The 27,112-nt window shown below is 35.4% G+C and overlaps 1 protein-coding gene across 1 annotated transcript in view; it reads left to right on the plus strand.

Annotated features, from left to right (window-relative positions):
* The window catches only part of LOC142355963 (uncharacterized), a 52,200-nt gene extending 25,937 nt beyond the window's left edge, over positions 1–26,263 (plus strand). The window contains exons 2-4 of the mRNA XM_075407963.1: positions 24,554–24,634; positions 24,709–24,794; positions 24,875–26,263. Of these exons, the coding sequence (XP_075264078.1) occupies positions 24,562–24,634; positions 24,709–24,794; positions 24,875–25,024 (309 nt within the window). The 5' untranslated portion in view covers positions 24,554–24,561 and the 3' untranslated portion in view covers positions 25,025–26,263. The remainder of the gene's footprint in view (positions 1–24,553; positions 24,635–24,708; positions 24,795–24,874) is intronic.
* The last annotated feature ends 849 nt before the right edge of the window (positions 26,264–27,112 follow it).

A 27,112-nucleotide genomic window follows, 5' to 3' on the forward strand; every position in this document is an offset into this window, starting at 1 on the left:
GTTAAAAGGTTAATGACAGCCTTAGAAAAATATGGTTAAACGACGTTTTCAGAGTTTAGTATAAAAATCTCGAGGACTGGAATTAGCCAACAGAATAAATTATAATACGATTTTTATCTCCAAAATTTCTCGCTCAAAGAGTTTTCTGAGATGTTCGAAGGTTTGTTAACAATTCAGTATTAACCTTAGGCAAAGATCACAACGGCTCTCTCAATTTTCAAACGACAGTCAATTCTTTTAATTTTCCGTTTGTGTCCGCCCCTAAAAGATTATGCAACCCACAATTAGAGAGGGCGCGTGGCCATACAATGTATATCAATAGATAAAAAAAAACCTTATTTTTACCTATTGATTAACATTGTAATGCCAGTTAGCTTGGAGAATGCAAATTGAGATGACAACGGAGGCAAAACCGGTAGAAATTGATTATCACAGCTCATAATAACTTTCAGGCCCATTTCAGAGGCTGCCATTACTACATTTCACTTTTCTGCTGCTAAACGTAATTTGAAATAATTTTCCTTGGAGCTTAGTAATACTTGTAACTTCTGAATTCAACTATTAGAAACCTTTAAAACTTTTCAAACGATTGGGAGCAGATTTTAGAACCCCAGTCAATTGAATTGGTTTTCTATAGGGGGAAACAGAATAGATCCGAAGAATGTTTTCCGTTTGTACACTCCATTACGTTTCGCAAACCCTCCAAGTTTCGTCACGTGATATTACGTAAATCATTGAAAAATTATGGCACATGCTCTTTGGGGGTTGGAAACGATATTCACCCATTAAGTGCGGGGCACAAACTGAAGAGGTTTGATTTTCAAAAAAATACTATTTTATAGCAACCTTTCTCTTTTGTTTTTTATTTTCAATTAGATGCACACAAAAATATTTTGTTCGATAAAAAATGCAAAGTAATTCTGTATTGGCGACAGAGAATTATTGTCCTTTTGAAAATGGAAAATACAAAGTTAGGGTTAACAAATTAGAAGAAACACGACAGAGATTTCAACGCAAAGGTCACTGCAGAGGAAACACAGAGAAATCAACAAGTTCTTGTGATTGCCAAATAGCCAACAGAGAGAAGAATTACAGCAATTTTCTGGGGGTGTCTGAGTTTATTGCGGAGAGTGGTTTCAGTGATCAGAGATTGTGTGGCGCACTTTATTGGGGTGAAAGATAATTCTAAAACAATTGATTTGAGATGTGTTCAAGTGAGAAGAGATCGAGGACTGGTGAAGTAATACCCATATTCAAACAAGACAAGAATATTGTTCTTGTTGAACAATAGAGGATAAAAAATTTAGTAACGTCTTCACCAAATCTACATTTTGAGTTACACAGAAAGGTGAAAACATCTTGCAAAATTTTCAGAGCGCCTCTAGATTACAGAGATCCGTAATAATACAAATCATCGCACTCCTCGGCAATCTATATACATGTTAAAGTTTTGCAGATAAACTACTCAACTTTATGTAATCTGTTTTCAGCGAGGTATTTGAATATCAATTGTTAACAGATGCGGTCAAAAAACAGGTTGAGAAGTTGTTTTTGAAAAACAAAACTGAAAGTCCAAAGATAGTGCGGGAAGAGGATACCGGACAACCCCTGAGACAAAATGACTTAGTTAGACGCATTGTTGTGGTCAGTTTTCACTCTCACAAAAAAAATTTCAGCGGGGACATAGACTTGTATCCGACAAATGCAGAATCATTCGGCGTAATAAAATCCAATCACAGAAATTGCTGCACTTGCTATACTTCACGACAATAAAATCTAACATACTCAAAAAAAGCAGGAATGGTCAATCACTGTCTATCTATGGTTACGCTGTTTTATACCTAGAAGTTGGTCGTAATGAATGAATAAAGTCCACTGTATATACACAGTCAACTAATATTGTGTTTGAAGTTTCTTTCTTCATTTTATAACGAACAAGATCTTTGAAAAAATCAAGTCTAAAGCAAATAGTACAGACTAGTAACCAGAGCTAAATTTTGTTTACTGTGCCAGTAATTGCAAATCTGTGCTTGCTTTAAAACTTTTCAAACGATTGGGAGCAGATTTTAGAACCCCAGTCAACTGAATTGGTTTTCTATAGGGGGAAACAGAATAGATCCCAAGAATGTTTTCCGTTTGCACACTCCATTACGTTTCGGAAACCCTCCAAGTTTCGTCACGTGATATTACGTAAATCATTGAAAAATTATGGCACATGCTCTTTGGGGGTTGGAAATGATATTAACCCATTAAGCGCGGGGCACAAACTGAAGAGGTTTGATTTTCAAAAAATACTATTTTATAGCAACCTTTCTCTTTTGTTTTTTTATTTTCAATTAGATTCACACAAAAACATTTTGTTCGATACCAAATGCAAAGTAATTCTGTAATGGCGACAGAGAATTATCGTCCTTTTGAAAATGGAAAATACAAAGTTAGGGTTAACAAATTAGAAGAAACACGGCAGAGATTTCAACGCAAAGGTCACTGCAGAGGAAACCCAGAGAAATCAACAAGTTCTTGTGATTGCCAAATAGCCAACAGAGAGAAGAATTACAGCAATTTTTGGGGGGTGTCTGAGTTTATTGCAGAGAGTGGTTTCAGTGATCAAAGATTGTGTGGCGCGCTTTTTTGGGGTGAAAGATAATTCTAAAACAATTGATTTGAGATGTGTTCAAGTGAGAAGAGATCGAGGACTGGTGAAGTAATACCCATATTCAAACAAGACAAGAATATTGTTCTTGTTGAACAATAGAGGATAAAAAATTTAGTAACGTCTTCACAAAATCTACATTTTGAGTTACACAGAAATGTGAAAACATCTTGCAAAATTTTCAGAGCGCCTCTAGATTACAGAGATCCGTAATAATACAAATCATCGCACTCCTCGGCAATCTATATACATGTTAAAGTTTTGCAGACAAACTACTCAACTTTATGTAATCTGTTTTCAGCGAGGTATTTGGATATCAATTGTTAACAGATGCGGTCAAAAAACAGGTTGAGAAGTTGTTTTTGAAAAACAACACTGAAAGTCCAAAGATAGTGCGGGAAGAGGATACCGGACAACCCCTGAGACAAAATGACTTAGTTAGACGCATTGTTGTGGTCAGTTTTCACTCTCACAAAAAAAATTTCAGCGGGGACATAGACTTGTATCCGACAAATGCAGAATCATTCGGCGTAATAAAATCCAATCACAGAAATTGCTGCACTTGCTATACTTCACGACAATAAAATCTAACATACTCAAAAAAAGCAGTAATGGTCAATCACTGTCTATCTATGATGGTTACGCTGTTTTATACCTAGAAGTTGGTCGTAATGAATGAATAAAGTCCACTGTACATACACAGTCAACTAATATTGTGTTTGAAGTTTCTTTCTTCATTTTATAACGAACAAGATCTTTGAAAAAATCAAGTCTAAAGCAAATAGTACAGACTAGTAACCAGAGCTAAATTTTGTTTACTGTGCCAGTAATTGCAAATCTGTGCTTGCTTTAAAACTTTTCAAACGATTGGCAGCAGACTTTAGAACCCCAGTCAACTGAATTGGTTTTCTATAGGGGGAAACAGAATAGATCCCAAGAATGTTTTTCCGTTTGTACACTCCATTACGTTTCGGAAACCCTCCAAGTTTCGTCACGTGATATTACGTAAATCATTGAAAAATTATGGCACATGCTCTTTGGGGGTTGGAAATGATATTAACCCATTAAGCGCGGGGCACAAACTGAAGAGGTTTGATTTTCAAAAAATACTATTTTATAGCAACCTTTCTCTTTTGTTTTTTTATTTTCAATTAGATTCACACAAAAACATTTTGTTCGATACAAAATGCAAAGTAATTCTGTAATGGCGACAGAGAATTATCGTCCTTTTGAAAATGGAAAATACAACGTTAGGGTTAACAAATTAGAAGAAACACGGCAGAGATTTCAACGCAAAGGTCACTGCAGAGGAAACACAGAGAAATCAACAAGTTCTTGTGATTGCCAAATAGCCAACAGAGAGAAGAATTACAGCAATTTTCTGGGGGTGTCTGAGTTTATTGCGGAGAGTGGTTTCAGTGATCAAAGATTGTGTGGAGCGCTTTTTTGGGGTGAAAGATAATTCTAAAACAATTGATTTGAGATGTGTTCAAGTGAGAAGAGATCGAGGACTGGTGAAGTAATACCCATATTCAAACAAGACAAGAATATTGTTCTTGTTGAACAATAGAAGATAAAAAATTTAGTAACGTCTTCAGAAAGTCTACATTTTGGGTTACACAGAAATGTGAAAACATCTTGCAAAATTTTCAGAGCGCCTCTAGATTACAGAGATCCGTAATAATACAAATCATCGCACTCCTCGGCAATCTATATACATGTTAAAGTTTTGCAGATAAACTACTCAACTTTATGTAATCTGTTTTCAGCGAGGTATTTGAATATCAATTGTTAACAGATGCGGTAAAAAAACAGGTTGAGAAGTTGTTTTTGAAAAACAACACTGAAAGTCCAAAGATAGTGCGGGAAGAGGATAACGGAGAACCCCTGAGACAAAATGACTTAGTTAAACGCATTGTTGTGGTCAGTTCTCACTCTCACAAAAAAATTCTGCGGGGACATAGACTTGTATCCGACAAATGCAGAATCAGTCGGGGTAATAAAATCCAGTCACAGAAATTGCTGCACTTGATATACTTCACGACAATAGAATCTAACATACTCAAAAAAAGCAGGAATGATCAATCACTGTCTATCTATGGTTACGCTGTTTTATACCTAGAAGTGGGCCGTAAAGAATGAATAAAATCCACTGTACATACACAGTCAACTAATATTGTGTTTGAACTTTCTTTCTTCATTTTATAACGAACAAGATCTTTGAAAAAATCAAGTCTAAAGCAAATAGTACAGACTAGTAACCAGAGCTAAATTTTGTTTACGGTGCCAGTAATTGCAAATCTGTGCTTGCCTTTAGTTTTCTTTCCTGCGGAGAAAAAATTTGAAAACCCGGGTGTTTTGATGTTTCCCAAAGTTACGTCATGTCATAAACGCCATAATCTTGTTGTAGTATTTGCTCGCAAAAATTTCTATTATTCTAAATTTGATATTTGTTATCCTTCAATTAATGTGAAGGAATTCCCTATTATTTATATAATGTAAACATTAACTAAGCTGTGCTTGAGAACATCTGAAATTGCTTATACACAAATGTTGCTGTGTTAAAAAAGAACTTTCAAAAATTTATTTGAAAGATAGAATCAGCACGTGCATCCCTTTGTAGGAAGATACAATAAAACTCATCTTCGGCTATTGTACAATCGAATATCAAAAACACCTTAACAATGGTATATTACATCGTCTGTTAACGAAAAAAACTCCGAGAACAGCAATTGTCAATTGTTAACAAAAAACTGCTGCTCTGTTAGTAAATTTGATACCTTAAAATCCTTTGCCGTCAAAAAACAGCTGCAAAAAAAATAATTTTTGCAATATAATAATAGGTTTTGTGATGTAGGGAACAGCAGCTCCTGAAGAATGTCGTTCAGAGAATCAAAATGCTTTTTGTTTAACATTTTTTCTAGTTGCTGTGAATCCTCAGAAAAAGACGACCCCATGATCGGACGGAATAACGTACATTTGCGCCAAGAGAAATTCAGAAAGTTCGCGCAGCAAATTTATCTGTAGTGGCTGCAGTGGTTCTAAACCTGCAAACAAGATTGAAAAAACCAGTAGTCTTGATGTTGTGATGGAGGGAACAATGAGTGAATTAGACATATTTTCAATATCTTGATAATTGCTGAAAAGGAAGAAAGAAAAATGATAAAGAAGAAATAAAAAAAAAATATGGGAACGATTAGTCCGCTGATTAACTCGCCCGACAACCAAAACATGTAAGAGCTAAATTTATAATGAAAAAACTAACCACAGCTTTAAATTACAACTTACAAGTTAAAAAGATAACCACAACTAAAATTTCTCTCTCAGAGAGTTTTCTGAGATGTTCGAAGGTTTGCTAACAATTCAGTATTAACCTTAGGCAAAGATCACAACGGCTCTCTCAATTTTCAAACGACAGTCAATTCTTTTAATTTTCCGTTTGTGTCCGCCCCTAAAAGATTATGCAACCCACAATTAGAGAGGGCGCGTGGCCATACAATGTATATCAATAGATAAAAAAAAAACCTTATTTTTACCTATTGATTAACATTGTAATGCCAGTTAGCTTGGAGAATGCAAATTGAGATGACAACGGAGGCAAAACCGGTAGAAATTGATTATCACAGCTCATAATAACTTTCAGGCCCATTTCAGAGGCTGCCATTACTACATTTCACTTTTCTGCTGCTAAACGTAATTTGAAATAATTTTCCTTGGAGCTTAGTAATACTTGTAACTTCTGAATTCAACTATTAGAAACCTTTAAAACTTTTCAAACGATTGGGAGCAGATTTTAGAAGTCCAGTCAACTGAAATGGTTTCCTATAGGGGGAAACAGAATAGATCCCAAGAATGTTTTCCGTTTGTACACTCCATTACGTTTCGCAAACCCTCCAAGTTGCGTCACGTGATATTACGTAAATCATTGAAAAATTATGGCACATGCTCCTTGGGGGTTGGAAATGATATTCACCCATTACGCGCGGGGCACAAACTGAAGAGGTTTGATTTTCAAAAAACACTGTTTTATAGCAACCTTTCTCTTTTGTTTTTTTTTCAATTAGATGCACACAAAAACATTTTGTTCGATAAAAAACGCAAAGTAATTCTGTATTGGCGACAGAGAATTATTTTCCATTAGAAAATGGAAAACACAACGTTAGGGTTAAAAAATTACAAGAAACACGGCAGAGACTTCACCGCAAAGGTCACTGCAGAGGAAACACAGAGAAATCAACAAGTTCCTGTGATTGCCAAATAGCCAACAGAGAGAAGAATTACAGCAATTTTCGGGGGGTGTCTGAGTTTATTGCAGAGAGTGGTTTCAGTGATCAAAGATTGTGTGGCGCGCTTTTTTGGGGTGAAAGATAATTCTAAAACAATTGATTTGAGATGTGTTCAAGTGAGAAGAGATCGAGGTTTGGTGAAGTAATACCCATATTCAAACAAGACAAGAATATTGTTCTTGTTGAACAATAGAGTATAAAAAATTTAGTAACGTCTTCACAAAATCTACATTTTGAGTTACACAGAAATGTGAAAACATCAACTCTGAATTTTTTTAATACAGAAATTGCATTGACAAAGGTAAAACTTATATCATTAGCAAAATATTATGAATTTAAAGTAGAGAAGTTGCAAAATGAATTTCCGTCGCAGCAGGTTACTGATCTAAAAGTTGTTGCCGGAAGCTTCTACCGGATCCGATGATTATGCGAGCTACTTGACACAATTTTTATCTTTTTGCGGAGCTGCAAAAAAGAAGCAATATTGCAAGCTCTGGAGAAGCGGCTCGCAAAATAGATATATCATCGCGCTTAGCACACAATTTACGCTTCTGACAATGAACAAAAGTGTTTTAAACGAGGAAATCATATTAAGTGAAATTAATTGCCTGAAAAACAAATTGAATCTTAAAAAAAAAGTAAGTACTACCGACTGCAAATTCAAGAATCATCAGGATAGGTACAGAACATGTCAAATTAGAACAATTTAGAAATCAAGCATGAACAAAAAAGGTCTTGGTGGTCAAAAAATTTTACTAGAAATTAAACTCGTACGCGCAATTCGGCAATGCTTAGATCCACTCCTTTTTTATCAAACGCAATGTATCAGAAACTGCCAAAAATGACATTGAATCGGAAACTTTTAACGGGTGTTTTGATCCCTGTAGTTGCTTATTCGTCTTAATTCTGAAAGGCGGCAGCAAAAAATGAAATCTGAAAACCAAAAAAATTTGTTCGCTAAATTTTATAAAAATTCTTGATACAAATAAAATCTGTGAATCGCAAAGCAAATGCTCCCAGCCTTGGTAAAATACTTAAAATTTTTTGCACGGAATGTAGGATGCCGTTCATCACGATCGAGGACTGGTGAAGTAATAACCATATTAAAACAAGACAAGGATATTATACACGTTGAACAATAGAGGCTAAACAATTTAGTAACGTCTTCACAAAATTTACATTTTGAATAACACAGAAAAGTGAAAACGTCTTGCAAAACTTTCAGAGAACATCTAGAATAGAGAGATCCGTAATAATACAAATCATCGCACTCCTCGGCAATCTATATACATGTTAACATTTTGCGGATAAACCACTAAACTTCATGTAATCTGTTTTCAGCGAAGTAATTGACAGCCCTCATATCAATTGTTAACAGATGCGGTCAGAAACAGGTGTAGAAATTGTTTTTGAAAAACATCAATGAAAGTCCAAAGATAGTGCGCGAGGAGGATACCTGACAACCCGTTAGACAAAATGACTCAGTTATACGTAATTTTGTCGTCAGTTCTCACTTTCACCAAAGAAAGAACTTTCGGCGGGGACATAGAATCCCGACAAATGCAGAATCAGTCGGGATAATCAATTCCAATCACAGAAATTGCTGCACTTGCTACACTTCACGACACTAAAATCTAACGTACTCAAAAAAAGCAGGAATGGTCTGTCACTGTCTATCTATGATTATGCTGTTTTAAAACTAGAATTTTGTCGTAATGATTTAATAAAATCCAGTGTACATACACAGTCAACTAAAACTGTGTTTAAAATTTCGTTCCTTCTTGATTTTATAACGAAGAAAAAAACTTTGAAAAAATCAAATCTAAAGCAAACAGTACGCACTAATAACCAGAGCTAAAATTTATTTACTGCGCGAGTAATTGGAAATCTGTGCTTGCCTTTAGTTTTCTTTCCTGCGGAGAAGAAATTTAAAAACCCGGATGTTTTGATGTTCACGAAATTTACGTCATGTTATAAACGCAGTAATCTTGTTGTAGTATTTGTTCAGAAAGAAATTCTATTATTCTAAGTTTGGTTTTTGTTACCCTTCATTTAATTGAAGGAATTCCCAATTATTTATATAATGTAAACATTAACTAAGCTGTGCTTGAGAACATCTGAAATTGCTTATACACAAATGTTGCTTTGATCAAAAGGAAATTTCAAAAATTTATCTGAAAGATAGAATCAGCACGTGCATCCCTTTGTAGGAAGATACAGTAAAGCTTATCTTCTGATAATGTACAATCAAATATCAAAAACACCTTAACAATGGTATATTACATCGTCTGTTAACGAAAGAATCTCCGAGAACAGCAATTGTCAGATGTTAACAAAAAAACTGCTGCTTTGTTAGTAAATTTGATACAAATACTTTTTTTAAAATCCTTTGACATCAAAGAGCAGCTTCCAAAAAAAATTATTTTTTACAATATAATAACAAGTTTTGTGATGTAAGGAACAGCAGCTATTGAAGAATGTCACGTTTATTGGTAGTGGCTGCAGTGGTGTCTGGTGGAGGAAACAATGATTGAATCAGACACTTTTTCAATATTTTGACTCTTGCTGAAAAACAGGAAATAAAAAAAATTATTGGAACAGTAAGTCCGCTGATTAACACGGCCCTACAACCACAATATGTAAGAGCTAATTCTATAATGAAAAAATTAACCAAAGCTTTAAACTACAACTTAAAATTTAAAAAGATAACCACAACTAAACTAAAAAAGTTAACCACAGCCTTACAAAAAAATGGATAAACGACGTTTTCAGATTTTGGGTAGAAAAATCTTTAGGACTGGAATTATCCAACAGAGTAAATTATAATACGATTTATATCTCCAATATTTCTCGCATAGAGAATTTTCTGAGAGGTTCCAATGTTTGTTAACAACTCAGTATTAGCCTTAAGCAAAGATCACAACTGCTCTCTCAATTTTCAAACGACAGCCAATTCTTTTAATTTTCCGTTTGTGTCCGCCCCAAAAAGATTATGCAACCCACAATTAGAGAGGACGCGTGGCCTTACAATGTATATCAATAGGTAAAGAAAATCCTTGTTTTTACCTATTGATTAACATTGTAATGCCAGTTAGCTTGGTGAATGCAAATGGAGATGACAACGGTGGCAAAACTGGTAGAAATTGATTATCACAGCTCATAATAACTTTCAAGCCCATTTCAGAGGCTGCCCTTACTACATATCACTTTCCTTCTGCCAGATTTATTTTGAAATAATTTTTTTTTGAGCTTAGTATTACTTGTAATTTCTGAATTCAACTAGTCAAAACATTTAAAGTTTTTCGAACGATTTGGAGCAGATTTTAGAACCCCAGTTAAGTGAAAAGGTTTTCTATAGGGGGAAACGGAATACATCCCAAGAATGTTTTCCGTTTGTTTACTCCATTAAGTTTTGCAACCCAAGCCCCCCCCCATGTTGCTTCACGTGATATTACGTAAATCATTGTAAAAATATGGCACATGCTCTTTGGGGGGTGGAAAAAATATTCACCCACTAAGCTCGGGGCACAAACTGAAGAGGTTCTATTTTCAAAAGAGTACTATTTTATAGCAACTCGATTCGATAAAATACGCAAAGGAATTCTGTATTTGCGACAGAGAATTAATTTCCTTTAAAAATGGAAAATACAACGTTAGGGGAAACAAATTAGAGGAATTACGGCAGAGATTTCACCGCAGAGTTCACTGCAGAGGAAACACAGAGAAAACAACAAGTTCTTCTGAATGCCAAATAGTCTACAGAGAGAAGAATTACAGCAAATTGCTGGGGGTGTCTGAGTTCACTGCGGAGAGTGGTTTCAGTCATCAAAGAACGTGTGGTGCTCTTCTGGGGTGCAAGATAATTCTAAAACAATTGATTTGAGATGTGTTCAAGTGAGAAGAGATACGACGCATTGAAACATCAGAAGTACCAAAATAATGCAAAACCTAGTTGTTTTTTATGTTATTTCTATATAGTTTATGTAACAACCGGAATTTGGGACAAAAGTTTGCAATTTTCAATGGAACGATGTATGCATGAAAATTTTATACAGTTTCCGGTTCAATGAATCCAGGGATTCATATGGTTGTATATTTTACTATTCAGTAGGCTTTAGACTTTCTTGCTCCACTACCTCAATCATTAATCGAGCGTTTTTTTTTTGCTAAAGACATTAGTCTTATTAACTCTGAATTTTTTTTATACGGAAATTGCATTGAACTAAACATTATAAATTTAAAGTAGAGTAGTTGCGAAATTAATTTCCGTCGCAGCAGGTTACTGATCTAAAAGTTATTGCCGGAGGCTTTCACCGGTTCCGATGATTATGCGAGCTATTTGACACAATTTTGATCTATTTGCGGAGCTGCAAAAAAAGAAGCAATCTTGCAAGCACTGGAGAAGCGACTCGCAAAATAGATATATCAACGCGCTTGGCACACAATTTACGCTTCTGACAATGAACAAAAATGTTTTAAACGAGGAAATCTTATTAAGTGAAATAAGTTGCCTGAAAAGTAATTTGAGGTACTACCGACTGCGAATTCAAGAATCATCAGAACAGGTACAAAACAAATCAAGTCAGAACAATTTAGAAATCAAGCCTGAACAAAAAGGTCTTGAAGGAAGGATGGTCAAAAAATTTTACTAGAAATTAAACTCGTACACGCAATTCGGCAACGCTTGGATCCACATCTTTTTTTATCAGTCGCAATGTATCAAAAACTGCCTAAAATGAAATTGAATCGGAAATTTTTAACGGGGGTTTTGATCCCTGTAGTTGCTTATTCGTCGTAATTCTGAAAGGCGGCAGCAAAAAAAATAAAATCTGAAAACCAAAAAAATATGTTGGCAAAATTTTATGAAAACTCTTGATACAAATAAAATCTGTGAATCGCAAAGCAAATGCTCCCAGCCTTGGTGAAATACTGAAAATTTTTTGCACGGAATTGAGGATGCCTTTCATTACGATCGAGGACTGGTGAAGTAATAACCATATTAAAACAAGACAAGAATATTGTACCCGTTGAACAATAGAGGCTAAAAACCTGTACTGATCTAAAAGTTATTGCCGGAAGCTTTCACGGGTTCTAATGATTATGCGGGCTATTTGACACATTTTTGATCTACTTGCAGAGCTGCAAAAAAGAAGCAATCTTGCATTATCTGGAGCAGCGGCTCGCAAAATAGATGAATCGGCGCACTGTTTTGCGCTCTGCGTACAGAAGTCAGCAATCGCGTTTTGTTGAACATTACAGCAAAACAATAAAGATAGCTACGATGATAGAGTTAGAACTTTTCCAAATCCATACAACGCAAAACCGGTTGTTTTCCGCGGACACCTAGAGCGTCGTGTTCAACACCAAGGTGAAATATCAACGAATTAATTGGAGGATTTGAAACATTTAGCAAACAAGGCATACCCAGAGGTGTCACAAGGTAACCGTAACCAATTAGTTCTCCGCGGTTTTCTGGAGCAAACTCATCAAACCGCTAGAAAAAATGTCAAATCTGGAAACCATGACAGTATTAGAGGTACAATAACAAATTGCTCAAATTGCTGCTGTAGAGATGACACAAACAAGTCACAAGTTGAGGCTGATAATGGTTTGGTTTAGAAAATATCGGGAGTTTCTGATAGCAATTCCAAGAAAAATGGCGATCTCAGCCAAAGCTTGGTTAACACACGACGCGATTAGCAGAATTGCAATAATTTAGTCCAAAAATAAAGCAAACCCAATTTTGTAGAAAATGAGAAAACCGTATTAACCAATAACTACAAAAACTATAATAGAAGCTCCAGCGATACAAGAATTGATTACGGACAAAACGGTCATTGAATAAAACAGTGTCAAAACTGTTTTCTTTTCGGAAGTGTCAAAGCACTACATTCATAACAGAAAAACCAACAAAACCACAGAAACAGCGAATGTTTTTAAAGTCTATTCAACCAGCACAACAAAATGCTTTAATATACAAATAATTTTATGAGGTCAAATGAAATTGTGGTAGTTGATAGTAGCAATAGTTGTAAAATGTTGAAAAAAATAGGAGTCCCTAAACAATTAATTTCGTACAACATCAGTTTTCTAGCTCCTAATTATAACTCGGCTAAAAAATTGGAAAAAATAAAATTTTTGTTTCAATTAAATCCCAAACAGCTAGAATTCTTTCAGGAGTTGTTAGTCACTGAAAAAATCTATATCTCACTCTTATTGGGTTTACACATCCTTACTTAAAAAAAAGTGTGTACTGAATTTGAATGAGAACATTTTACTTTGCGTTCGAGACAGAATAATTATTCTGCTTAAAGATAAAAGCCACGATCAAAATGATCATTAGTTTGCATAAAACACAAGTGTTGTAGTAAGAGCCGCATTGACAAGATGATAGCAGTTACAAGTTCAATTTTCGTTTGGATTTTGTTGGCATTCTCTTGTGTATTACAGCATATAATTTTGAAAAAATTGTAAAAAATGTCCAGATTTCCAATATTGGTAAAACAAAATTGTATAAAAACCCAAAAAGATGCTTTTGTGATGTTTGTTGGACACGTATTATATCTGAAGAGTGGCTTGTTGCATCTTTTGAAATCCAAGTGAATTGTTGCATGTTTCAAGCCGCATACACTGTCATTGACGTCAAGAGAAGTACTTGGTCGGTCTATGCATTTTTTTTCAAGGAAATTCTCAATTTGTTCCCAACTGTTATCCACTTAAGAGTGAATCTTGTAGCAAACTGCTACAGGGGGTATCGGTCATTTTATCGGGATTTGGAAATGAAGTTTTTAGATTTAAAACCAAACACTTGAAGAAATTACAAGAGTCAGAAACATAAACTGAAAAAGAACAAATTTAGCCTGCGCCTTTACGCAGTGCGGGATTAACAAAGCTGTAAAATTCTTGTATCCAATAGCTTAGCAAAGCCCACTGAAACAAAATATCCCAGTAAGGTAGTTATAAAAAGCAGCCGCATCACTCGGAAAAATTAAGGCTGAAAGTTTGGAACAGAAACGGGCTCAAATATTAGGTTCATGGACACACAAAGAAGCCAAAATTTTTTTCCTGGAGAAAAGATAATTTTGAGGTTGATTATATCCAATATAAAATCCAAATTGGAAATATATAACAAAATTGTTCAACCTAGCTGAATTTTTGAAACAAAACACAGCACAGTAGATTGCCGTGGTAATCATCACTACGTGATGGGCGACGCCATTGAGAGAAGCAAATTTGTCATAATTGACCAGAGCGAAGAAGCCAAAAAAACCATCTTGTGGTGAAAAAACTAACAATCATAATGTCCAATTTTATCAGTTTAGTGTAGATATAACTTCTAGAGATAAACATACACTGTAACGTTTCAGGGTGTCAGAAAAATGGTTTAGAGGCGTTAATAGATCAAGAATTAAATGGATTACATGCAATTGTTGACGATATCTTGAATATGAGAAGAAAGCTGACAAAAATTTATCGACAGAACGTATTAGTACAGATGTGGAACAGTGATTCTCCTTCTCTTTCTATAAGTAAAGAGGGAGTCCTAGGAATGCATGCAGATTCAGCAGGTGCCACGTACATCATTGTGCAAATGTTTTAGTCGAAATAACTCCTCCAAATTTTGTACTGAGGAAGTACCAATAATCACAAGACAAAATTATAGTTAATGCTACGTGAGCTATATCAGCCCAATTTTAAAGATTTCTATAGAAATTTTCCGCTTACAAAATGCAACCCTATGTTCATTAATGTGTTTCAACTAGGCAATGTTTCTTGGATGGCGTTTGGATAGAAAGTAACAAAAGTAGAAAAGCCACAAATTTTGTTTTTTTAACAAACGGAATTTGAAATTCCACTTTTCAGGAACGTGGTTGATGTTTGGTTTACAGCTAGAAGAAAGTCGACTAGCACAAAAGAGCAGGCTTAGTCGAAGAAGAGAAACAGGAAGAAGAGTTTTCCTGGGCCCAAGTGGAAAGTATACTTGATGAGCTCTTAGTCTTTAACAGATACACAAGTGATTTGAATTGGCATGAATTTCTTGGATTAAACCAAAAGACAAAAATTGGCACATTGTGAAAAAATTGACCTTGAATCTTATGACATTTTTTAACTGCTCAATTACTAGCTTTTGTTCGACTAATAATTTTATCCACCACTTTTTCAAAAGTGTTCAAACGAAAGTGGCACAACAGCCGATTAACATATTAGATGAATTTTATTATAGAAACATTCTGAAAAATCAAAAATTACAACAAATCAAGTCGTGAAAAAATTTGTTGAAACAAAAGTAAACGGGTCGTTGGGTATTGACAAAAAAGCACTTGTGCCGTGGGCTATTAGTCATGAAGAAACTTTTATAAGCTAAAAAATTTCGCAACGTCAATTAATTTTCTGGAATGATGTTATTCTATTTAATTATGTCTAATACATGTTTTGTATAGAAAGTGTCATGGAACCAGAAGTGGGAGTGTATGTGCATTATCTGCCATAAATTTACGAAGTAAGAGCAGTTTTCCAACGCGGAGTCTACAGAATCTGTAGTTTCAAAAACTTTTTTATAATGGTAGTGGCGCTTGATCAACTCTATCCTACCACTTTAACCAAAAGACAAATATTTCTATTAGGAATGGATTTGGTGAAAGTCCGGGTAAAAATCAGTCAAAAGATGGGAATGGCTTTTTTCAAATACAGGAGCAAACTGATGAAGTTCAACTAGAAAACAATACAATATTAGGACGAATTGTTGAGATAAAGCAACAACTAATTGTCACTGAAGAGCAACGGGAGCAGTTTTTCGCTAAAATTAACGCTAATAACAGTCTTTTTGAGTTGAAATGCCAATTACAGCAAGACTCAACTGAGAGTCTGCTCAAACAGTAAGACGTTATATCTGGGGAGCTAATGACAGCTCTAGAAAAACTCGTTGAAAACAAAGGGGAGCTGGAGTCAGCACAAAAAATGTTTTTGAAAACTGAATCAAGAGTCAAAAGACTAGAAATTAAACTACAGGCGGAGATAAACGCCAACGAGTTGAATGGCAAACGACTGCAGGAGATGGAGAAGAATTTGCCCTGCAATGAACCCTTAGCAGAATGTGATCTTCTTTGGAATTTCTATGGAGGGAGTTCAACGGTATTTCAAAAGCTTGGCTCTGTGGACTCACCCCAACAAAGTAAGCGACATAGAAACTGTTAAGATTTTGAATCAAACAAAAGGTGAGCCCTTGGGCGATGCAACGCAAAGTTTATATGAAACTCCTGGACGCTAGTTAGCGTTGGAGTTTCTAAGTTAATAATGAATAAAAAATTAAGTTTTTATAGGGGAAGGCTTTGTAGTGACCCTAAATAAGTCTCCTTAACATGCTCACGATTCTTTTAAAGTGGGCGCTTCCAAAAGTTACATTATAGAGTACTTTAACATAAAAGAACATTAAATAGTCAGCCAAAAGCGTTGATTTATTACCTATTTTTTTTATGAAATAGTATATTTAACCACTTGTTATAAGAATTTATGGTTCAAACATCAGAATCGAGATTATATCAGAGAATAATTATGATATACAAAGGTTATTGTTGGGACCAAACACTGTGTCTGAGAAAGACAAACAAAGCGCCGTATCTGGGACCAATTTATCTTGGTAAATGCAAATAGAGAAAACACCGTGGGCTAAACTGGTAACAATTAAGTAACACAGTTCATAATATCATTTAATACCATGTGAGAGGCTGCCTTCACCCCGTTTTGCTTTTGCTAAATTTAAATTGTAATAATCTTTTCTCGAGCTGAGTTGTACTTGTAATTTCGGAATTCAACTAGTTCAAAAGTTTCAATTTCTTCAAAAGATTTGGTACAGGTTTGAGAACCCCAGTTAAATTAAAAAAGCATTCTATAGGGGGAAACAGAATAGATCCTAAAAAAGTTTTCCGTTTGTACAACCCAGTACTTTTTGCAACCCACCCAAGTTGCGTCACTTGATATTACGTAAGTATTATTCACATACTACAACCAACAGCAATTAAAACAGACAAAAAGCAAGACAATAGAAGCATTGCAGAAGCTAGAGACGACCTGAAAAAAATGTGAAAACGACCTGAGAAGTGACAAGAACTGCTCCAATAGTGGAGAAGCAGGCAACAGACAAAAGCAGGCAAGACGAAAAAAGTTGCTGGTGAGGTGAATCGGTGCCTTTTGCTTTTTTCAGCATAGCATAGCTCAGTTATCTGATAGATCACACCGGATATGCACAAAAGAGCTTGTACAAATCCCTATAAAGTAGAACTGCAGAAATTGAATTTTTTTAATAAAATTTATAGAATAAGTGTTTATTCAACTTTCAATATAGAATAGGCGTTTATGCTACTTTCAACATGTACAAGATAAGTGTTTTTGCAATTTTTAACTTTGCCTTCTTTACAAATTTATAGAATAATTGAAGTTGCAACTTTGGACTGCCATTTTCAGCGCAAAAAAAGCTAAATTGAGTTATTTAGATATAATCCGACCCGCGGGACGCCGGGTATTTTAAACGAAACATAACTCCCTCAAAACCCAATAACACCCCTATTCTTGAACATTAATAACTTTTCAGCCAATAACAGCGTAAAACCGCAAACAAGCTACCCTTTCATCCTCTCAGAAACGACCCATACGAACCGACCCACTCCAATGACAGCAGAGATTCGGGTTTAGAGATAGATTTGGGTTTGGATCCAAAAAACAACCCCAAAAAGCAACTGAAAACAGTACTACTTTTACTAGAGCCCAAAATGGCCTTTTGACAAAGGCGATAAAACCGAAGCCGCTGATAAACGTTCTAATGTAGAGCAACAAGAAGTCAACACTGATTACCAACTAATTGTGTGCGTTAATTTTAAGGGAGAGCGACTACGGCTAGCTGCTTTTACCAATAATCAAAGCGAACCGTGCAGTGTAAGAGAAATGCCAATGAGATATGGCTTCTCTATAAAACCCAAAAATAAATGACTATCCAAATTGCTTACACCACAAAACATTATGCACATTTTTCAAATATACAAATTAAAGGTTAACTCTAACAACAACAAAAGACAGGAAAAAGCAATCCCCTGCTTTGTAGTTGCAAAAAATTTGCTAGACGTCAGCCTAAACACAATTGAACAGCAACTAAACCAACAAGGAGTAAAGCTCGAAAAAAATTTAAGAGTCAACTGCAGCGCGACAAATCAAGAAACAGGACTAATTAAAATACTAACAAAATATGAAAACAAAGCAAAAAAGCAATCGTGAATGGGGTTGTATTGTGTCTACAAAAATTCAATTGCGAACCTTTAAAACAACAACCAAAAATATAACAATGCTTCAAATGCCATGCAAATGGTCGCATAGCAATAAAAAAAACAACGCGCAAAGATGTCCAAGATGCGATGGACCGCACCATATCAAAGACTGCAATCAAACTGAACCTTTTTGCGCAAATTGCAATAAAAAGCACGGCGCGGCTTATAAAGGCTACCGAAAACACCAAGAAGCAAAACAAAAGACAAACTTTGTTTCATATGCAGAGTTGCCCAATTATAAATCAGAAAATACAGCGTAAGAAAGAGCACAAAAAAGAGCAATTAATGCTCAAACACAAATTGAGAAAAATCTTGAAAATTTACTAACAAGTTGCTTTAGCAAACTTCAAATCGAACAAAAACAGATAACAAAAATCGGAATTGAGCCAAATAAAAACAACCTAAATAAAAATTGAGCAAATTGACCAATTAAACGCAAACTTACAAAACACAATGAAAGTAAATGAAAAAACATGAGAAAATATTAGGAAAAGAGTCATGGAAGACACTACAAAAGGGTTATCTGAAATAATAAATGACAATAAATTGACAGTAGATGAAGTGAAAATGAGACAAAAACTAAATAAGCTCAACGAGAACCGAGCTAAAAACCAGAACAATCAGCACTAAAACAAACAAAAACTTGAAATAATTGTAAAATTAGAACCGTTTAAACTAAAGAAACGACTGAAAAATCAAAAATTACAAAGAAACACTAGCAATCACGCAACTGAACTGTAGCGGACTAATTTAAAATAAAACAGAAATGGTAGATATAGTGGAAAAAAACTCAAGCCACTATGTTTTGACTCAACGAAACCAACTTAGGTAAGAAAAATCACTCATACTTAGGACGCTATACCCTAGAAGGAAACACCAAACACAGCCGCTTGGGATCTTCAAACTACATTAAGCACTAGATTAAACTACGAAACCATAGAAACGAAATCATGTGAATCAGAAATGAAGCAATGACAAAAATGTATCTTTATAAAAACACTTCTACGCAATATAACAATCATTATATGTATCACCACAACTAGAAGTAAGAAAGGACCTGACCAAAAAAATACCAAACAACGAATCCCACTTAATTATTTGGCACATCAACATAAAACACTCAATGATTTGAGTCAATGATCATATCAATAACAAAACAGGAAAAATAATTGAACAATGGCTTGACAAGGAAAACTTTTTAATAGTAAACAATTACGAAGCTATGCACAAGGATGCTGGAGCACTAAACGCGCACAAAGCGAACTATAAACTAACGAGCTTATTTGAGAAATTTTATGTCTTCAATGAAAACCCTATTGATCATTACCCAACTGTGAGCAACTATATCATAGATAAACCAATCCAATCACATAACAAAGTTAATTAGGAAATGTACAAAAATCATATCTTGCATAATTGATAACCCAAATGGGAATTTAAAAAACAAAATAGACTCAGAAGTAAAATAGACAATTTTACACAAAACATTCAAGCTGCATACAAAAAGAGCATATATGTGAATAAACACGAAACTACAAAACACCAAAAGTTGACAAAAGTATATAATTTGTTAGAAAGAAAAAGAAACAAATTAAGAAGAAGCGATGAAAGAAACAAAAACCAAGAATATATAATATCCAAGAAAATCAATTATTTCATTAAAGCAATAAAGAAAATAAGTAAGGAAAGCTCAACGGGACAACAAATCAATCTAATTGAGAAACTAAACCAAGCAAGATTAGTTTATAGCCTATGGAAAACTCCAAAAACATTACATAACCAAAATCAGAAAAACAACGAAAATTTTCCTATGGATAATCAGGAAACTGCTGATGCCTTAACCGAAAAACTAAAAACAGCAATGAAAACAGACGAATCAAAAACAGACAAAGCAAAACAACACGAGCAAATAGTCTCTCTGAAAATAAGAGGAACAAACTTCAAGGCAACCAATTTATGTGAAGAAGGAAGAAAACACACAGTAGTAAAACCTGCAACTCTTAAAAGTATTATAAGAAATCGTAAAAATACAGCACCTGGACCTGACGGAACAAACTCTCAGATGATAAAACAACTATCATTAGAAACAATAAAAATTTTAGCGCAAGCAACACAAAAATCAATACATTTAGGACATATACCAAACCAACCCAATGGAAAACAACACCTGTATCATTGATACCAAAAGTAGGAAAAGATCACAAAACGATGAAACGATACAGACCATTATTATTATGTTGCTTTCTATAAAAATAGTTGAGAGCTTTTTAAGTGAACACTTGGTAGCTCACTGTGAAAAATTGAACCTGTTCCGAGATCAACAAAGCACCTACAGATCTAACAGATGCGCTACAGACAATCTTCCATCGGTAATAAAAAAGCAACAGAAAGTTTTATATGAAAAGGTGCCACAGCTGCTGCCTTCTTAGATGATGAGCAAGTTTTTGTCTCTGTATTGCACGAAGGTATCTTATATAAGCAATTTCAGATTAACACACCATGGTGGTTTGCAAAACTGACTTCCTAAGTAACATAAAAATCAAATTGAAATATTTCCAAGCAGTTTCTAAGAGCATTACACCCGAAGCAGGGTTCCCTCAGGGACCATTGTAAGCACAAAATTGTTCAATATGTTTGTAAGCCAACCGAATTGTAAGGATACATCATTTTCACAATATGCAGATGACTTAGAAAAATGGTGCAATAAATAGAAAATACTCCTGAACTAAGGAAAAACAATATACAATATTTTCACTAGACAAATACTGAACACAAATCTGAGGCTAAGGATAGGGTCAAAAGACATTAACGTAAGCAGAGAGGTAAAATTTTTTGGACTTGACTTCAATTATAAACTGACCTGGACAAATCATGTCAACAAAATAGTCCCAAAGTGCAACAAAGGATCAACATGCTAAGACATCTTAAAGCAAAAAACATAAAATCTAAAATATTATATACCTATATGATATTATTGTGTAACTATGAAAAACAATGATAAGACCACTATACAAGTACGCAAAGGCAGCTTGGCCAAATGTAACCAAAACTGAGCTCAACAAGACACAAAAAGAACAAAAAAGAATATAAGACGTGCACACAAAATGCCAATGTGGACAAAATTAGACGAAATAAATTAAATAGAAAACTTAGAAACAGTACGCAAAACAATCCAAAAATTAAGCCCGGAATAGCTTGCAAGGGCTACAAAAAGAAATGATGGAAAAAAAAACGTAGTAGAAAAACGTTTGTTAAATTGGAGCCAGATCATGTTGTATCAGATTCCTCTGCAAAAAATTTTATAAAGGGAAAAAATCAAACAGCGTTGGATGCGGATGTGTTGGGGTGTGATTCGAGACGTTACCTGCAGCCATTCAAAAAGAAAAAATTTAAGGGAAAACGGCAGAAAAAGAATAACAAAAACAAGGGTAAAATTCTAAAGCAAAGCTAGATGTAGACGTCGTGGAGTGTGACTGGAAACGTTAGCTGAAGCCATCCAAAATAGTGGCAATTTTTTTAAAAACCTAAATCAACGGAAAAAAGGAAAAGAACGTGGACGCGGACGTCTTGAGGTATGACTCGAGACGAGCTATCAAAAAAGCAGCAAACTCTCCCAGAAATCTAAATCAAAGCAAAACAAATGTGATAGCGGCTTTGGGTATGACTCGAAAGGTTAGCTCAAACCATCCAAAAAATACAGTGCCCGGGTAAAACATTTTTTTGTATTTAAATGCTTTTCAGCACCCGACATGCCTTTTCAGGACCCACATAACCAACGAACCGATGGACATGATATCAAAAAAAATCAGAGTGGGAGACTAGACTGATCACGGGAATCAGTCTAGTTCCTGAAGCTGATCTTACTCCAGGGAACCAGTGGGAGCGCAGCATGGTCGAAGGAACCATGCTGCGGCCTTGATACTGGCGTCACACTCTATCTTCAGGTTACCAGTAAGGGAGGGCACTATGATCGAGGGAAAAATGCTGAGGACTTGATACTGGCCCCACACTTTAACTTCATGTTACCAGTAAGGGAGGGCAGCATAATTGTGGGAATCATGCTGCGGCCTCGATACTGATACCAACAAACACTACTCCCCGCAATTTCGAAAATAACCGCCTCAATAGGAGGCGCAAACCACAAACCGTTGTTTTCTCAGTGCACAAGCCCGCTGCTTTTTTCCTGAAAGGGAAGACTGGGTGTCGGTGATGATCTGAGGGTACCTCTCTTTCTCTGGCTTCGTTTTTGTCTTCCATTCGCTACAAGCATCAAAAACAATGGCAAGTCACTGTACTCTCAATGCTCAAGCCGGTTTCTGAAAGGGGGACTGGCTGCCGTTGGTGTACTGAGGGTGCCTCTCTCTCTCTCTCTCTCTCTCTCTCTCTCTCTCTCTCTCTCTTTCATTCTTTCTTTCTCTCTTTTCTCTGTTATCTCTTCTTCTCTAAAAACTCTATTCCTTCACTCTCCATCTCTCTCAAACTTCAATTTTTTTCTCCCACTCCAAGGCTCTCTCTATCCTCCTACGAATACACAGCAAAGACCCGTGAAATCCCACAACCAAGTGTTTCATCCAAACCAAGCTCACTGCCTCCTTCCTCCAGACAACATTCAACATAAACCAACTAAAACACAAGAAAATACCAAAACCAAATGCAAACGAAAGTGAAAGCGCGGTTTAAAAAATGGCGTAAACTAACGAACAGAAAGCGCAATTAGCAGTTTACTGCTAATTGAACATATCAAAAATCAGTCTTGGGGGGTGCAAATAATATTCACCCACTAGGCTCGGGCACAAACTGAAGAGGTTCGATTTTCAAAAGAATACTATTTCATAGCAATTTTTCTCTTTCCTTATTGTTACTAAATGCACCAAAACAATTTAAACGAGGACATAGGCAAGGGAGAATCAAAGAGGAATTAAAGTGAAGAAGTAAGCTATTCTTCATAGCTATCTTAGACTCGTCACTGCCGCTTATCCATTTCATGATACGCTTATTGAATGATTAAATTACATGAAACTCGGAACGCTTCACTTCAAATTCTATTTGATAGCTGTATATCGCGGGTCAAGGACGCGTAGGTGGCGATGAAAGCTCTGGTTTGTGGTTAAAGAAGGAAGGTTGTTAGTTTGACTCATCTACTTTTGTCATTAGTTGTTTTTTCTAATGCTGTCTGTCTTTTGTTCTACTTCCTCAGCTGATGTTTATAATCATTTTATTGATAGATTTAAACAATACGAAGTGCTTTATGAAGACGTAGTGCTGGGAGGACCACCCAGTATTCACCCAGTGTTGGGAAGGGGCATTCCTTAATTTTTTTTAATAAAAAAATTTTATTGCTGTATATCTAATTATATGACCTTTTACTGCAATATTTGATGGTGAATATAATGTCTCATAAATAAATTCGGCTCTAGTGAAAATGGCAGACGTTCCAAAATATAGAAATTTTATTATTGGCAAATCACATTTGAGATGATGGGAATATTGTTTTCTGATTGGCTGATTGCTCAACAAATTCTCCATGTTTTAAAATAAGATATGAACATAACCGTAAAATTGCACAGAAATCGCGATAAGCCGAAAGAGAAAAAAAGGGGGGTACTGGTCTCACGTTCGGTTGCCATAAATTCTTATCTAGTCCCACGGGCAATTGAGGCATGGCAATGGCCCGCGAGGCATGGCCATATGAGGTGAACAATTTAATCTCGAATTAGGTTATGTTCAATTTAGGCTAGTTGAACGCATAGAGGTACAATGTTTTAAATTTCTCAACCAATCAGATTCGTTGAAAATTCGGGTTTTTCCCATTATAGCCCCCCATGAAATTATAACCCCCCATTATGGTATAATTACCATGATTGGGGGGGGGGGGTTATCTGACCACTAAGCTGGGGGGCTATAATGGGAAAGACCCGAAAATTCTACATTTTGGTACGTCTATTTGTTAAGACGTCACCAATAAATGCGACTTTTTCTGGATATTTCTGAGCTGTGGTATCCTGATTAAATAGAATGAAAGAAACTGCCTTGTGAACGTCCTTTGTCTCGAAGTACCCAGAATCAATTAAGCGAACGTGATTTTGGTATAGGTATGGAGTTTGCAGCCTAGTGAGCAAACTCGAATTAAACTTTGAATTGTCAGAAATTTGGTGATTAATTCTTCAAAAAGGGGAACGACCAGCCTTAGCCAACGTATACCCTTACTCAGACAACCGAGAATTGATTCATTTATTTGCAACCTCATAGGTAACTGCTTCTCCACAAATCAAAGTGCTCAAATACTTTGAAATTTTTCCAGGAAGTTATGTCAGTTCAAAAGTTTGATGTGATGATATCTTATCATCCTGATGATAATGGTTTAAAAAATTACATCACAAGTAAGTGAATTTTTCCGTCACTTCAAGAAATTTGATATTGGCATGTCTTGCTATAAACTAAAACTTTTCCACAGGCCAAATGTCTTCCTTGGGGTTAACTGTTTTTCATGCATCTTCAACGGATGTTTCGAAACGCGTCGAAGCGGTCATCAACTGCTCGGTTTGTAATAAAAATTATCATTTGTAATGGGAAACTTATATTTGTGAGTTGTGTTTATCCTTCAGATTTTCTTATTTCAGGTGTTCGTACTTGTGCTGTCTGAGTCAAGTGCCAAAGAAACTCTTTGCAATGATGAGACTTCGTTAGCTTACATATCAAACCGTCCAATTTTTCCCGTCGCAACAGATGAATACCCCAGAATTGCAAAACATTTAGATTTTTCATTGTAAGTTTTACGGGAATTTTCTGGTGTTTCATAAAAATTGAAAAGTAGTAATTTCACAATGTTTGGCTATTGGTTTATTGGGCTGGCCTGCGACCTATTTTCTCTGTGTGCTTTGAAACATTTTGCTGGGTGAACTTTTAAATCCAATAATTTTTTTATTCATTTAGACGTGAAATTTTCAGTGATGATGATAGGGTCTCCTCTAGACCTGAGCTGCTGTTAAGCTGTGCTGTGGCAATAATTTTTGCAGTGACCGAATTAATAAAAAGGCATTGCAAATAAGAAATCTTATTGAAATCTTAGTGTTGGAAATTAGAAATTCGTTTGAGTTGTTGACAACGCTATACTATAATAATAATAATAATAAAAAAATCAGTATTTAGGGTCAAGTCCAGGGGGAGTTTTAAGTCCCTAAGCAGTTTCAGTTAAGCACTATATATCTAAAAGCGTTGTTGACAACGCTATTAATTAGATTGTTATGACAAAGTCTATATGTGGAAGTTCCCATTTAGGGTTTTTGACAAGAGCCAGCTTCATCATCAGTTCTTTTCTGTGAGCAGGAAGTCCTCTTTTCACAGCTCTGATTTTCCTAGCATTTTTTGCTACATGTATCTACTGGACGTTTTTCAAGGTCAAATTTAAATATTTCGTTTTCTCAGAGTTTGTCCAGTGTTGCTTTGAAAGAATTTACATTTTCACAATCAATCACTTCTTCAGGAAGTTCATTCCACGGTTTAAGTATTCTTTCCGTGAAGAAGTTGTTCCTCAGTTTTCCGTTGCTCTTTCGAGTTAACAACTTTTTCGAATGTCCTCTAGTTCGAGCTCCTGAAATTTTGTTGAGCTCCTCTCCAATACGCTGAGTCGAGCCCCCCCTCAAAAAAAAATTCTGTACAGTTTGGTGGGACGAAGCTTCACAATGCTTGGCCTAAGTGTGAACCCTAAAGCGAAAGACACCTAAAAAAATGCAAGACCTTTTGGTAGGATCACTGTTGCATAAAAACAACATTGTTATCAACAACGATTTTATAATTAATTCAATTAGTGAACACCCGATCAACAAAAATGAAGCCTGCACCATAAACGAGCTGGTACAGATCATCACACTTATAATTCTAAAAACAGTGCTGTTGTATTTCTGTAACCTGAAGATACAGTGAGCGTCAAATAGGCTCTACAAGAGAAGGATCCGAATACTGGACGCCAAAAATAAACTGATATCCAAACAAAAGAGACAAAAATTATATTGGCGAGCATGTCAAAGTCAAGGCTCATAAATGTTAAAGGCATTCTGCAGAGAACTCCATCCCTGAAACACCATTTCAACGGTGATTTTGATCTCATTCTGACAACTACTTATATTGGAACAAAACAAGAAGGCTCGATAATGTGCGTTAGCACATAATGTTTCGACGCCGCTCATCCACATTTTTGGCTTAATTGTCTACCAAATGAGATAGATGGAACTTTCAAAAATACACATATCCTTCGAAAGTAATTGGTCAATGAGCTGTTTGTCTTAAATGCAAACCGATGAATGAATTAATTACTGTCGCATTGGAGAGCCGATGATACTTGCTACTTATCAAACTACGAGACAAGACAAGCAACAAAAAAGACAAAACATCAATTACCGTCTAAAAACGACGCCGCTCGCCCACATTGTTGGCTTAAATTCCTATCCAACGAGGTTGAGATTTGCTTCCAACTCAAATCTTTTAGTAAAGTAAATAATGTCACATTAGAGGGCCAATGAGACCTGCCTTTATTAAGAATACGAGACAATAAAAACAATAAAAAACAACGAAAGTTATTTACATTCAAAAATCAAAATCTATTTAAAAAAAACTAAGTCAAAATAGCGTCAAATAAAAGCTAAACTAAAATTTGTATCTCACTAGAAAAGGCATAAGACTAGTACCTAATGAGACTCGGTAACAGGTATTAAAAAAAGAACAAAAACGGTAAAGTTAAAAATGCATTTATATTTGTGAACACCAATATTGTGTAATGTGACCTCTCAATAATGAATGTGCATCCGTAACAAGTAGACAGAAATACAAAAAGCGCAAAGTTAAAAAATACATTTGTATTT

The sequence above is a fragment of the Convolutriloba macropyga genome, unplaced genomic scaffold, assembly GCF_964194025.1.
Source record: "Convolutriloba macropyga unplaced genomic scaffold, txConMacr16.3 SCAFFOLD_821, whole genome shotgun sequence".
Classification (NCBI taxonomy): domain Eukaryota; kingdom Metazoa; phylum Xenacoelomorpha; order Acoela; family Convolutidae; genus Convolutriloba; species Convolutriloba macropyga.